Genomic DNA, 15,563 nt, shown 5'->3' with positions numbered 1-15,563 from the left:
CTTTGCAATGTGACTTAGCTTGAACAGTTTTGTAAGGAGAAATGGACTAACATTGCCAAATCTAGGTGTGGTTTACTACTATAGAGCTATCCAAACAGAATTATGGCTGTAATTCAAGCAAAGGTGCTTCCATCAAGTACTAATTCAGGTGTGTGTACACTTACCAAACCAATTTCTTTAATTTGTCATTTGTAATTACTTTTCTGAATGTTTGAACAATCATTTTTCACTTGGAGGCTATGTGTCACAATGTGTAAATAAAGATAAAATAAATTCTGATTTAACATGGCTTGGTTTTAGGCTTTTAGGCCACAAAATGTGCGATTACAGAATGGGTGTGTAGATGTTCTGTAGGTAGTGTAAATTTTAACAGATTCTTAATGTCTTGATCCACATTTCTGGATATGCGCCTTACCTAGACAGAGAGAAATGGCCTTTTTTCCTCTTCAGATTTTGCCAGAGAAAAAAATCTGGAATTGTGTGTATTAAATCAAGAAATCATAAATAAAAAATTGTGTGTATTAAATCGGTGTTAAAATTTCTATTGTAATTAGTTGCAAATCTTTTTCCAAGTTTTAAAAATTAAATGTGCCAGTAAGCCAGATATACATAATATTTCTGTGATTCAGGGCAAATATGAAGTAAAGAATACCATATAAAAAAACAAAAACTCCAAACATAACATCAGTCCTTTCTTTATGGTATCACTAACCAGAGTTCTTGCCATTTTAGTGTTGTATAACACAAATGAAAGCCAATGGAAGCCAGTGCATAAAACACAATTTGAATGACTGCCTCTGTTAAGGCTTGTGAGTAAGAAAGAGAACGAGACATTTACATACCGAATCCTTGAGATACGTTTCCAGCATAGAAAAAACAAATAGAAAAATATTCACCAAGTGATGCTAGTGAAACCTATCAAAGATAGGGTGGAGTAACATTAATAAAAGTAAGTTTTTCTAACTTTGATTTATCTTTCTTGTGCTCCTGGTATTATATTAAGGCACAGTTGTGAAGCACTAGTGTGTACAAACTGCTGCAATGAAAACAATGTAATGCATTATACATATTGACAAATATTTTAAATATATCTACGCAATATAGAGTCCCTGCATTGCCTTTCTTCACCTATAGAGTACACTATCTAAATTCACTGTTATACACAGTAAATATACAGTGCCTTGCGAAAGTATTCGGCCCCCTTGAACTTTTCAACCTTTTGCCACATTTCAGGCTTCAAACATAAAGATATAAATTTTTTATTTTATGTGAAGAATCACCAACAAGTGGGACACAATTGTGAAGTGGAACGAAATCTATTGGATTTTTGAAACTTTTTTAACTAATAAAAAAATGAAAAGTGGGGCGTGCAAAATTATTCGGCCCCCTTGCGTTAATACTTTGTAGAGCCACCTTTTGCTGCGATTACAGCTGCAAGTCGCTTGGGGTATGTCTCTATCAGTTTTGCACATCGAGAGACTGAAATTCTTGCCCATTCTTCCTTGCAAAACAGCTCGAGCTCAGTGAGGTTGGATGGAGAGCGTTTGTGAACAGCAGTTTTCAGCTCTTTCCACAGATTCTCGATTGGATTCAGGTCTGGACTTTGACTTGGCCATTCAAACACCTGGATACGTTTATTTGTGAACCATTCCTTTGTAGATTTTGCTGTATGTTTGGGATCATTGTCTAGTTGGAAGATAAATCTCCGTCCCAGTTTCAGGTCTTTTGCAGACTCCAACAGGTTTTCATCCAGAATGGTCCTGTATTTGGCTGCATCCATCTTCCCCTCAATTTTAACCATCTTCCCTGTCCCTGCTGAAGAAAAGCAGGCCCAAACCATGATGCTGCCACCACCATGTTTGACAGTGGGGATGGTGTGTTGAGGGTGATGAGCTGTGTTGCTTTTACGCCAAACATATCGTTTTGCATTGTGGCCAAAAAGTTCGATTTTGGTTTCATCTGACCAGAGCACCTTCTTCCACATGTTTGGGGTGTCTCCCAGGTGGCTTGTGGCAAACTTTAGACGAGACTTTTTATGGATATCTTTGAGAAATGGCTTTCTTCTTGCCACTCTTCCATAAAGGCCAGATTTGTGCAGTGTAAGACTGATTGTTGTCCTATGGACAGACTCTCCCACCTCAGCTGTAGTTCTCTGCAGTTCATCCAGAGTGATCATGGGCCTCTTGGCTGCATCTCTGATCAGTCTTCTCCTTGTCTGAGCTGAAAGTTTAGAGGGACGGCCAGGTCTTGGTAGATTTGCAGTGGTCTGATACTCCTTCCATTTCAAGATGATCGCTTGCACAGTGCTCCTTGGGATGTTTGAAGCTTGGGAAATCTTTTTGTATCCAAATCCGGCTTTAAACTTCTCCACAACAGTATTACGGACCTGCCTGGTGTGTTCCTTGGTCTTCATGATGCTCTCTGCGCTTTCAACAGAACCTTGAGACTATCACAGAGCAGGTGCATTTATACAGAGACTTGATTACACACAGGTGGATTCTATTTATCACCATCAGTCATTTAGGACAACATTGGATCATTCAGAGATCCTCGCTGAACTTCTGGAGTGAGTTTGCTGCACTGAAAGTAAAGGGGCCGAATAATTTTGCACGCCCCACTTTTCATTTTTTTATTAGTTAAAAAAGTTTCAAAAATCCAATAGATTTCGTTCCACTTCACAATTGTGTCCCACTTGTTGGTGATTCTTCACATAAAATAAAAAATTTATATCTTTATGTTTGAAGCCTGAAATGTGGCAAAAGGTTGAAAAGTTCAAGGGGGCCGAATACTTTCGCAAGGCACTGTAAGTCTGAAGGTTCCAGAATGTTTCAGAAATGCAACCGTTTGCATATAGTTTACAGTGTATTTAGCTTTGTGTTTTTCTCTTTATTGATATTTCTTTTTTAAAAAACTTTTGTCAGAGATAAAAGAAGTGAACTTGAATAACTTATCTTATCCTACATCCAGTAAGGTAAGCACAAAGTTTAGTTAGAAGTAAAGGATGGAAAGACAATTTGAACATATAGATAACCACAGTGCTGCTTAACCTGCAAAATGTCAATAGCTTGTGTGTAATCATTAAATATTGACATTGATCTGAGACAAAGAAAATGGGCTTTTGTGACAATTGTAAAATGAAATAATTTAGAAAACAAGCACAAGGTTTAATATATATATATACTTAACACAAATGTGTACACAGTATTTAGCCACAGTTTAATATGGGCATGTAAGGTTTATGTAGGCAGTAGCATCTATGATGTACAGAGACTTAAAAAAATGCTTATAATGATCATAAGTTTCACTTCAAATCAATGTGGTGTCTGTGACATTGGTAAAAGACAAGGGGGTTGAAGGTGGGTGGGCTGGAGAAGTCTGTCTACACTTATTCATTCTCCCCTTTGTGAGGTCATGGGCTATGTAACTGTGAACCAAGTAGCGAAAAACAAAACCCCAGAATGAGGTGGGTTTACAAAATACTTGGAAATTCTAAATTTCTAAAAAATAAAAAGATACTACAAAAAATATATCAATAGACAATACTAATATAAATGAGTTGCAGTGGTGGCATTGCACTGACAGCAGTTTTTGTCTGGTCATTCAATGCATAAATGTGTACAAGCTGATCCTCAAAAAATATTAGAAAATATTGACACTTTGACTAATGAAAACCGAAACACTCAGTTTAAGCTTTCAATCCAGTCTTAGCCCTCAGGGTGAGATTTTAATGAGTGCATTTTAGTGTACCTTTTGCATATTTCTTATTTAAACGTCTCATATTATGAGGCCTAAAAAGAAATATATATTTTTTTCCTGTGTTAATCATTGATGATAAAAGCAACAGCAACAAATTCAATTGAAAAATTGTAAGATATCATGTAGTTTAGAAAACGACAATACAAACACTGATAACAGTAGCACTCACTGTAATCACATGGTCTAACTCAACAAATTTGTTAAATAATGAACAATTAATCACTGTTGCATACCACACACCTAATTAATTAACAATACCAAAACAAGCTGAAAAGTTCCATGGAACTTGCTTAAATGCCAAGATTATCAGGTTGCCAAGTTAATTACATTTATAGAGGGCAATACTGAAGATCATGATTGAAATATCAAGATATGAAGGCAAGAATTATACAATGAAGGCAATAATGTTTGCTACATTTTTTGTCATGTTTGTCTAAACAGATATAATATGACGTAAAATATCCTAAACTAAATAACTGGCAAAATCTAAAACTATTCATATGAGTACAGGAACAGTTCAACAAGGCACCAAAGCACAATAAATATACCAAAATGTACTGTAGTCACTCTGTTGATGCATGAGTGATAACTGATCAATTCTTTGATGAAAAAATGCAATTGCTTCCAAATTAGATTAACTATTGTGTACCTGCTGCAAACACTAGGCAGCCCACATCATTGTAGCACTGCATTCCTTTGTGTCACTTTAGGAAAGGCAAACTTAACAAGTAGTAGCAAGGCAATACAAGAAAATGTCTTAAAAATACTGTGGCATTACACATGATACTTAATTGTATTTTATTAAAATGTACAGTTTTGATTACTCTAATATTTGAATATTTTATGCAAAGGGCATAAATCCATGCTATCATGGGGAGATCATGAAATCTTTAGTTCTAATGATAAAAAGAGTTTATTTAAAACATTGAATAAAACCCCTTGGCAATGTGCAGTTGACCAAACATGGAAATTATGCTCCATTTCATCTCAGATTGGTTCAAACGTTATACATTCTTCAGGTTTAGTTGACTACGTTATGGAGCAGGGCAGGATGCCAACCTGAGAGATGAATTCAGGACTTTCATGACTTTATCAGAGTTGTGAACAACAACACTGAGCTACCTGGACCCACATGCAGTCAGGAGGGAAGGTGGGGGTCCTTGTCTAAGCTACTGTACTGTATATTCCCTTTATTATGATTTCTTCCATCTGCCATCACCAGACCAAAGACAACTGGTTGGGTGACAAAATAAACCCCGAGAAGTGGATGTTTAAGCTCTGTGTGTACTATTTATCCAAAAGAATAGATCCTCCACTCTCCACTGCACCAAAGAAAGAGAGCCGAGCAAATGAGAGATCGACTCACCAAGTGCGCTTTAGACAATGAGAAACATTTTCGGATTGTGAATCAGATCTTGGAAGGCTTTGTTTTAATTGATACTATTAAGCTGTGTAGTTTTTGGCTATTTATAAGTGCTGCAGGCATCAGCTGGGATATCTCCCTTGTGAAATGTCGAATTAAAGACCTATGAAAAGACCCCTGGATGTGCTGAGGGTGGAATGAGAGCAGAAAATGCCAGGGAAGGGTGAAAATGCTAACTTGTATATAACTTGTATATTATTATGTAAACACTGCCCCTGTGAAAAGCTCAAAATGCTGGTACTGGCTGCAGGTAAACGAGACTGGACGGAAAACTGTTGCTAAGTTGCAATGAACCAGACTGTCAGCAGAATAGGTCGATTATAAATGCCCAATACCTGAGAAATCACATTCTTCAAAGATTTTTTTCAGTGAACATTCTAATGGAATTTAGGGAGAGAAAACAGGAACACACACTGGTGTTCTCTCTGACTTTGTAATAACTTTCACCTGAAAAACAAAGAAAACAGCTGCATTTTTCTACAGTAGACAAATACTCTTTTGTGGAGCAACCTATTTTTGCCATATATGTTCAGCATACCACACCTATTTGATCGGATTCTGAGTTACTGGAGGGTTCCATTGAATACTAGAATACTAGGAAGTTAATGTGCATAGAACACCTTTTAAGTCTTTTCAGTTTCCAGTCATGCCTTTTGGTCTCCATAGTACTCCAGCCATATTTCAGTACTTAATGGACAAAGCGCACCATCTTTTTCTACTGCATACTTGGATGATGCAATAATCTAAAGCTGTACTGAGAGCAGCATTTACAGCATGTGAATGCTATGCTAAGTCAGATAGAGAAAACAGGACTGACCATTAATGGATCAAAGTGTGCGTTACCACAGACTGAAGTACAGTTTCTCATGTATGTGTATACTAGGGATGGACTACTTTGACTTGAAGTGAACAATGCTATGGCCATCACTAAATGTTCATTTCCTTCCAAAAGGAAGACACTGCAGTAATCTCAGTGTTGGTCAGATGTTACCACTGTTTTATCTCCAAGTTTGCCGAGCTCCCGTGTCCTCTGAAATAAATGTAAATGTAAATGCTGGTCACATACACTATATAGGCCCAAGACTGTAAATGAACCTTTGACAAGCTTGCAGCATGGTCAGGCTGAGATTTGGTGCTTGAACTATGAGGATCACCAAAATGTGTATCAGACTACCTGTGCCAAAACCTCAGTTTTGAGATCTCAGAAGGGGAGGTTGATGTGATAAAGGGCCTTCACTTGGTTAAACAACTAGCATATTTGTCACTGCAATCTTCAAATCATACTTACCTAGAGGACGGTAAGGTTTAGAGCAGAGCCATGAGATCAGGGCACAGAAAATGTAGAAATCACAAGGGAAAGATTTTTAAATGTGTAATGTCATATTGTGAATTTGTAAAATGTGTACTGTGTGCTTTATTTTATGACAAAACAGACATCATTCATATTTAATTGGGTTGGAATCCAGTGTCTTAATTACGTGCGTCTTTTAAGAGAAGACTGAACTGCTAACAATGTTATTTAACACATTGTGTAGTATAATTGAATGTGTACATTTCTGAATGTTTCTTTAAAAGATTTATTTTATAATTTCTATTTGTTTGTTAAATTGTTTGACATGCATCTGGAATGTGACAATTGGTCAAATCAGTGTTAGCAGTCATACTAGTTTGATGGCAGGAGTTAAAAGGTCAGCCTGGAGGAGTGCTAGTTCTACCTCTAGGTTTGTCTACTACACAAAAGCTCTTGACATCCTGAAACAGACATATTTTCACTTGGAGTGAAAGTGTTTGCAGGAAGTTTTACAGCCTTTATTTTAGATGATAATAACATTTTGCATCTGAATCCTGTACTCTCCAGTTGCAATCATACAATGAATTGCTTCCGTTTGATCTACCAGTTCAAAGGCTGCTGTTCTTTAGAGGTACAATCCATTTTTGATACAGAATCACAACTCTTCTCGACACTCCAGGTGTTTCTGTTCAATCTTCTCTAAATGTTTGGCCATTTTTGTAACATCCAACGTGTTCCACAAAAATCAAGCAGCTAGATCAGAAACTACAAGGATATGCAATGGTACAACAGTTACAGGTTGCTCATGGGCAGGTGAGTGCCATCCTGTTAGGAAGAATAAGGATGTTAAAAGTGCATATTAACAATAATAATTGCTTACACTTACATAGCACTTTTCTGGACACTCCACTCAAAGCTCTTTACAGGTAATGGGGACTCCCCTCCACCACCACCAATGTGCAGCATCCACCTGGATGATGCAACGGCAGCCATAGTGTGCCAGAACGCTTACCACACATCAGCTATCAGTGGGGAGGAGAACAGAGTAATGAAGCCAATTCATAGAGGGGGATTATTAGGAGGCCATGAATGGTAAGGGCCAATGGGAAATGTGGCCAGGTCGCCGGGGTTACACCCCTACTCTTTTTGAGAAATGCCCTGGGATTTTTAATGACCACAGAGAGTCAGGACCTCGGTTTTATGTCTCATCCGAAGGACAGCACCTTTTTATAGTATAGTGTCCCCGTCGTTATACTGGGGCATTAGGACCCACACAGACCACAGGGTGAATGCCTTCTGATGGCCCCACTAACACCTCTTCCAGCAGCAACCTTAGTTTTTCCCAGGAGGTCTCCCATCCAGGTAATGACCAGGCTCAGACCTGCTGAGCTTCAGTGGGTTGCCCGTTGTGAGTTGCAGGGTGATATGGCTGCTGGCTTAAAATTAGACCCACGGAGGCATGAAAGATGACGTTCAAATGCACAGGTATTAAGGTGACATGCTGACTGGAAGCTGCATGATTGGTGAAAGCTGATCCTCACACCACATCTTGCCTGATTTGTCGGGTGAAATTTAGAAATTCATACTGCAGCCCTCCAGCAGCACTGGGAACCCACAGGATGCAGCCTAACTGGTGCGAGCAGGCATGGGACAAATCTACACTACAACAAGTGGGAGCAAGTGGATTTATATCTTAAGGAGGGTTGGATAATACAGGACACTTATCTTTCATAACTGTTAAGTACTGAGAAGACCCTACATTGAAATGTTACGCTGAAGCAACATTCTCAATCTACCACTAATAAGGTATATAACATGAAAAACTGATGTGAAACTCATGCCGCATTTCAGTATAGTGTCTGAGCGCTAATATTAGTGTGGCAGAACACAATGCAGGTACTGACAGTGAGGTCAGTGACATTTTTATTCATGGTAAATTAAAATATGCTAATTGAAAGTTTTGTGAGTTTGCCCGCTTTTACATAGTACATTACCAAGAAGCCCATTTTTGAGAGTTCTAATGGACTGTTAAAACTGGATTAAGTGAACATTAGCATATTATAATGTTACATAATGCTCAATTACTAGTTTAATGTATGTTATGGTTAAATACATCTGAAACACTGAAATATTATGCCTACAATAAAAACTGTGTCTAGGTGTGGGGGTAGTATTGTTGGACCTAAAATATCAGTGGTACAGGAAGATGTGGTCATGGTCCCTTGCAAGGTCAGGTGGGCACTAAAATACTCGTGGAAGCAGGTGAGATTGACATAGAGAAAACAGTCCCGCAGGCCTCTACTTCATACCCTATATATTACAAGCATTCTTGTCAAGTCAGCCAGCAGCAATATTACATTCTAGGCTGATGTCATAACTCAAATTAGGTAGGGCTGGTTCTGATCTGGACTGGGATAGGAGATTCTAAAATCGAGTGGAGCTGTACTTCAAATATTGATGGATTGCATCCCCACCTATATGTAAAATTATTTAAGATCCTGCTTAAAGGGAAACTGCAAGGCTACTTTTATGTTTTGGGGTTAGAAAGAATCGCCATTGAGTGCTTTTCAAAGCACAATGAAAGTAAAATGTACACAGTAACATGTAAAGCCTCCAATTTACATAACAAAATAAACAAAAATTTCCAAGTATGTGCAGCGCCATATTTTGTGATTCAGAATGAGGCAACCAAGCATCTGGTGAGGTGAAGCAGCCTTATTACATTGTAAACAAGCAGGCTTCTGAATACATGTCTTTCAATCCAATAGAAATATTGCTCTCAAGTTGAAGACAGTTTTGCTGACAAATCCAACTTATTTGTTAACTTTATATGCAGATCACACTGGAACATTTCTTTGGTGAAATGTCTGCTGCACGACCTGTACTTATTTGTTTGTAAGTTTTTGTGATACTGTCAACTTAATAAATGGCCTGAGAAACTGTGATTTCTCACTTTAACAAAAATGCAATATGTATGGAAGAAACTAGATTTGTTCATTGAAATGTATTTGCTCCAATTAGTGAATAACACTTATGAAACATACAGTATAATACAATAGACTAAGAACATGGGTTTCAAACAATAGGATGCCATTTGGCCCATCTATCCTGTGTTAATTGATCCAATGATCTCAGCCATCCATTTCTTGAAAGAAACCAGGGTTTCAGGGTTATTAGAATTTATTACACAAAGTGGCATTAAAAAGCAACAAATACTGCTGGTTCCACTACTAAACATTTGTTGCATTTTTAAAGTCTCTTAGTACATTAATGTATTATCAGTTTAGCACAAATCATATTAATCAAATCACAGCAAAAATAAGTACTAGTAACAAAATTAGTGAGATTAAAAATGACCACCTGACACAGACAGGCCATGAAAAGTGGAGAAAAACACCAAGTCCCATAGTTGGGTCATATCAGCCTGTTTGTAACCGTGATTCTCTAAGCAGAGATGCATACTTGGCTGGGCACCACCAAAGGTAGGATGGGGAAGGTCAGCCAGAACACACTGGGCTTACATGAACCTCTTGGCATTTTCAGACATACAGTGTTACCAGTACGGGAAATGCTACTCTCATAGCTGCGTAGTCTGTAACATTTTTAAAGTTTAGTGGCTTGAGGGTTGGCAGGTCAAAGCAGTCTGCCTGCATTTCCTATTTTTTTCGTGTGCTGTTGCAGGGTTCATAGCTGCAAGCCGAGGTGTGAAAAATAAACAGTTGGTGATTCCACATTTGGTGATTTAACAAAAACAAATAAAATTGTCTCCTGGTTAACCCCAACTGTAATTTAGAATCTCTTCCTAATCTCACTTTTAACAGCTGGAATCTTTTTATAAACTGTTTCCATGTTCGTAATGTATTATATTCAAAAGCTACCAGGTATTGTAAATCTTCCTAGAGGCAGTAGGCATGCACGGGGAGCATAGCTGCACGGAACTGCCTAGCAAGTTATCGAACATACTTGTCGTGCTTGTTGGTATTAATAATCAGTAGAAATGGAGCTTAAGGCATCACTGGCATCTCATGATTACAGTAGTTCAGGTGCGTAGCTGTATCAGCATGTGTAGGCTGCAAAGGAACAAGTAATAGGTTTATTCCATGCTGAAATGAGAAGAAAGAAAACACAACATTTCGGCCATGGAGCCTGAAGACACATCTGAAGAAGGCTCCACGGCCGAAACGTTGTGTTTTTTTTCTTCTCTTTTCAGGATGGAATAAATCTATTACTTGTTCCATCTCATGATTACCCTCACTCCATATCACTGCTATGTATAACTGCTTTAGAGTTAGCACTACACATTGCACAGCCACAATATAAATCAATAGTGACTGCTACGCAATTGTTTATTAACTATCGGAAAAAGTAACGTATACTGTATTTGCATTTGAGTCAATACACATATGTGGCCCGAAAAGTAAAACATTGCATTTTCTTGACCAAATGGTGTAGGTTTCATACAGTATGTTTAATGTATACTAAATAGCAAAAGGCAGTATCCACATACAATACAAAACAGATCTAGTTTTTCAGAAAAAAATGCTCTTGCAATTATATCTTACTGTATTGTTGCAATATATGAGCAATAAGGTACTTGTATTTTCCTGCATGAGACATCCAGTAATAGTAAATGTATGGCAATGCCAAAATATGAAAACTGGACCATTTACCTTTGTTTTGCACAGAAAGATAATAGAAAAATTAAATGCACTGAAATGAATAATAAATAAATATATCTAAAGTTTTATATTAATAAGAACAAAAACATAATAAGATATGGATTCTGGACTTTTGAAAATGTCTATCATCTCAGAATGTTAACATTTATCTCAGACCCTCAGTGTGGGGTCACAAAGAATAACTTGCTGTTCTCAAACCGTTGTAACTGTTCTTAGTTGTCTTCTTACCACTACCTTTGTTGTCTGATGTTCTGACACTGCTGTTTTCTATTATCAAGTGTTCATTTTTCTTAAAATTGACTTATAAACAAATATAGAATGCAAAATGCATCTTCATAGTACAGTATTGCTTGAGCCTAAGCCTAACAATTTAGGGATTTGGCATAAGGCAGTAGCACACCCTGGATGGCATACCATTCCATCACAGGGCGCACATGTATAAATACAGGGAATAATATGAGGAAAGGCCATAGCATGCCTTTGACCTAGGGTAAACCCCAGAATACCCAGAGAAAACCCATCAAGAAACTGGGACAACACGTAAACCTGACCTAGAAGGTGCTACAGACCAGAGATAAGCCCAAACTCAGAGACTTAAGACTCTTAGAAAGAGCTGTGAGGCTGCAGGGCTAGCTGCCACACCAAGGTTTCCACCTACTAAAATATGTCAAACATCCTTTGATATTAAAATATTTCAAACCTTTGTAGGTCAAAATGCGTCATTTAGTACAAAGATATGAATTATAATTGCAACAAAGTGAAACATTAGGGTCAAAGGCACCTTAAAACCGACACTGTTCTAAGGAATAGTGATAACATGTATAAGTTGATATTACTCTCACAAATTCTCTGTGACATAAAGCTCCCGTATTTAATACAAAACACATTACTAGTGAGGCAAAAATGTAGAAGTAGCAAGCCCTGCTCCTTTAAAAGTAAATTAGGTGTGGGTATTTCCTTCCACTCTATATACTATAGGCTCCCTACCTTCAAGTTTAGAATGCTGAACGGCTGCCTCAGGCTGTGTCTGAAAAGAGTTTCCTGGGTAGAAGAAGGATGGATAGAAAGAGTGGGATTTCCTCTGCTTCAGAATATGCTGAAGGAGCTCATACAAAACATCACCTGCCAATGAAAAGAAAGTTATTTCAGCTGCTGGGATAGTCACTGTCTAACTTGTCACCACATTTATCCATTTTTTATTCAACTGAAAAAAAATAGAAAATGAAATCAAAACTTTTCACCCTTATTACAAGGTGAGCACTTAAATGGATTTTCTAACCTAACATGATTTATATTTCATATTTCTTAAGGTTGACCATCAAAATAAGTGCATCCTCATAAAAAAAAAAAGATCAAATTATAGGATTGTTCAAGACCCTCTAGTGCTGACAATACACTAGTATGTCAAACAATTATTGTCTGGATATTCAATAACAGAAAAAGAAAACTTAAATTAGGAGTGTGATAAAAATAATGTTTTAAGGTCTGTACAGTATTTCAGATTTCATGCTCTTACTAACATTGTTTCTAACTATGAATATATCATAGTATACTGTTGACCCAGGGTATATTAAATTTAATTTTACTTTTGTGAAACACAATATTTTGAACATCACAATTAGTGTGTTCTACTAGGGAAACATTATTTTATAAGACTAGCTTTTGTTCAATAATCTACAGAGAAGCTCAAAGAAAACATTTCCCAGCAAGGAAGTGAAGAAACTTCCTTTTTCACTTCTCACTTCTAAATTTCTAGTTCATAATATTATGAAAAAGACCTGCCCTTCAGGGAATTTTTTTAATTTTACAGGCAAAAGATGTGGTGAGTGCACATATGAGATGACATTCTCATACTTCCTGCTTGTCAGTTTACCAAAACGGTTTTAACTTCTCCCACAGAAAAAAAAATCCTTTAAGAAGAAGTATATTGTTATATTTTTGGTCATCTTTGGGAAGGAACAAGGTCTTAAGAAGTTTAAAAAAAACGAATCTAAGGGAGATTTCAGGAACCACATGTACTACTGGACAGTTTGGCAACTGCAATTAGGGTCTAGCAGTGATAAATGACTTTACAGCCTGTAGGATAAGACAATTGTTTTCAATATCCACTTAGTTTATTCCTATTAATAAACTCAAGTGGATATAATAGTATCATTTTACCTTTACATTTATGCCTGTAATGCAATTTTACCAGGAGTCTTACCAGAATGCGGGGACCTATAGCGGAAATCCTCTTTGGTCAGCAGTAGAAGCGCCTTGCCATTCATTTCAAAGGTGTTGTTGTTAATAGGATGCAAGGAAAACTCCTTTTCAGCCCATTTCAACCACTGTGACACATCATCTCTGCTCCAGTACACCGGCTGTAAGCCTGAGTAGAAGAATTAAAATCAGAAAGTCTTCATAATTACATAATTACGAAAAGGGTTACTGAATTAATCATTCTTAATTAACACTTTACTAGGTTCTGTTTACTTACCAGCAGGAGTTGAAGCTGAACCTATTCAAAGAATATTTATTTCTTTTGACTCAATACCTGTGTGGATGATATTTTATATGAATCTGTCAGTGTGCCGACACTACCTTCAACTTGCATGAAAATATCTGCTCTCGCCAGAATATTTGGGATATTTTAAAAATGAATGAAAATCACATAATGACCATGTACCTACTGTGTGGCAAACTTTACATAGCTTGTTCTTCTAATTTTCTTTTTATTCAAGAGATTTATCTTTCTGAAATTAGACATTTACACTGTTCCAAACTGAATATGGAAACCATTGCAGACAGCTTTATAAATTGTGCACCTCTGCCTTAAGACATTATTGCACGTGTATAGCTTGTCATTCAATCCAAAATCTGCAAATTTATTCTTACTTTACTGAAGACCAGGTATACAATGAACAATAGTTTCTCAAGCACCAAGTCCAAGGACCTCACTGCCCACATCTATTAGATTCTGTGACTCAGAGACTCAGACTCTGTAACTGTCACCATTTTCAAAATTCACTTAAAGGACTACCTTTACACCAAATCTTATTTTTATTCTTTTTGCACTAAATCAATTTCTTGTGCTTTATTTTTCCCCACTTCTTTTTGCTTTTGTATGAAATGTATTCTACTGTAAAATGTTGATCTTCTTAAAAAGCTCTTACTGTAAAATGTTGATCTTAAAAAGCTCTAACTGAAAATACAATGTTACACAGTAACACAGTAAAAGCTGTTCTTTTGTATCTAACAAAAATCAATTTTAACTCTAACATATGGAGGTATTTTTAGCAAAAGCTCCTTTCTTCTTTTTTCCTGTACTAATGAAAGGCTCCTTTCAATTAATCCCTTCTCTTTCACACTGATGCTATCATTTGTGCTGACATCTTGACTCCAAATTCTTCAACTAGTTCCTGAACATCTAATACCTGAAGCTCTTACTCTTCATAATTCCAGCTTCACTGTATAAGTTTCTATAGCAGGAAAAGCTTGATTTTCAAGTTTTAGTTCCTTGTATACCAAGTGCAGATCAATTACTTTATTTGCTTTACAACATCCAAATAAGACCACAAGAAAATAAAAAAAACACTGCATTTTAACATTTTACCAATCCGTTATGCAAATTAACTTGAAAATGCATGTAGGTTTATTCTGTGAGGAAACACACCACTGTAATCAAAAATGTATATGTATAATGTTTGTGATTTTACCATTAATCACATGACTTGCATGCAGCAGGAAATTAAACACTTGAAAAAAATAAGCTTTTCAGCCTGCTGTACTGAAATGTACAGCTTTAGAGCTCTTCAAACTGAGGACCATTTCTGTGGTAGATTTTATTAATATTGTGAGTAATGACTGATCCTGTGTTTTGCACACAGATAACAGGATATGACTCATCGCTATGCCAAAAATCAAATGGAGGAATATGTGCCAATATCACGATAAACCATGAAAATGCTAACGTCCACACTCTGAGTAATGGTGCCTCTAGGGCAACAATGGCAAGAAAAGATACATCATAATCTTCTCATGGCACTTTGGAATTGTCAAGAGCAATAAAATTTGCCTTTACCCCTTACAGGACTGTGCTATACGTAAACCTGTTGTATGTTTGAGGTTCAAATAAAAAAAAAATCATAACCCAGTAGTTTGTATATAAAGCAATTCATAGATCATTCAGAAAAGAATATTTCAATTCAATAAGGCTGGGCATTATAAAAAGATGTGTGAAAAATTACATTTTAGAAATCTAAACCTTGACAGTATACTGTCTTGTGATAACTGGAGAGCACAGGTCCTGTCAGTTCTACTCTCCATATTTAGGGTATTTAGCAACATTAGTTCTGTTTTAAAAACTTAATACTCCCTCTTCGTTCTGTGTAAATATGCAATTTTATCCTTAAATATGTCACATTCCCAGCAAAAA

At 36.8% G+C, this 15,563-nt stretch overlaps 1 protein-coding gene across 2 annotated transcripts in view; it reads right to left on the bottom strand.

The window, feature by feature from the left end:
- Positions 1-15,563, bottom strand: part of etv6 (ETS variant transcription factor 6) — a 56,388-nt gene that overhangs the window by 11,909 nt on the left and 28,916 nt on the right. For both annotated transcript variants that reach the window (XM_015352997.2, XM_015352998.2), the window contains exons 3-4: positions 13,353-13,517; positions 12,137-12,271 (exon numbers count right to left, since the gene is read on the bottom strand). In XM_015352997.2, the coding sequence (XP_015208483.1) occupies positions 12,137-12,271; positions 13,353-13,517 (300 nt within the window). The remainder of the gene's footprint in view (positions 1-12,136; positions 12,272-13,352; positions 13,518-15,563) is intronic.

The sequence above is a fragment of the Lepisosteus oculatus genome, chromosome 7 (assembly GCF_040954835.1).
Source record: "Lepisosteus oculatus isolate fLepOcu1 chromosome 7, fLepOcu1.hap2, whole genome shotgun sequence".
Lineage (NCBI taxonomy): Eukaryota > Metazoa > Chordata > Actinopteri > Semionotiformes > Lepisosteidae > Lepisosteus > Lepisosteus oculatus.
The sequence above is the reverse complement of the archived record's forward strand: the minus strand, read 5'-3'. Positions and strand labels throughout refer to the sequence as shown.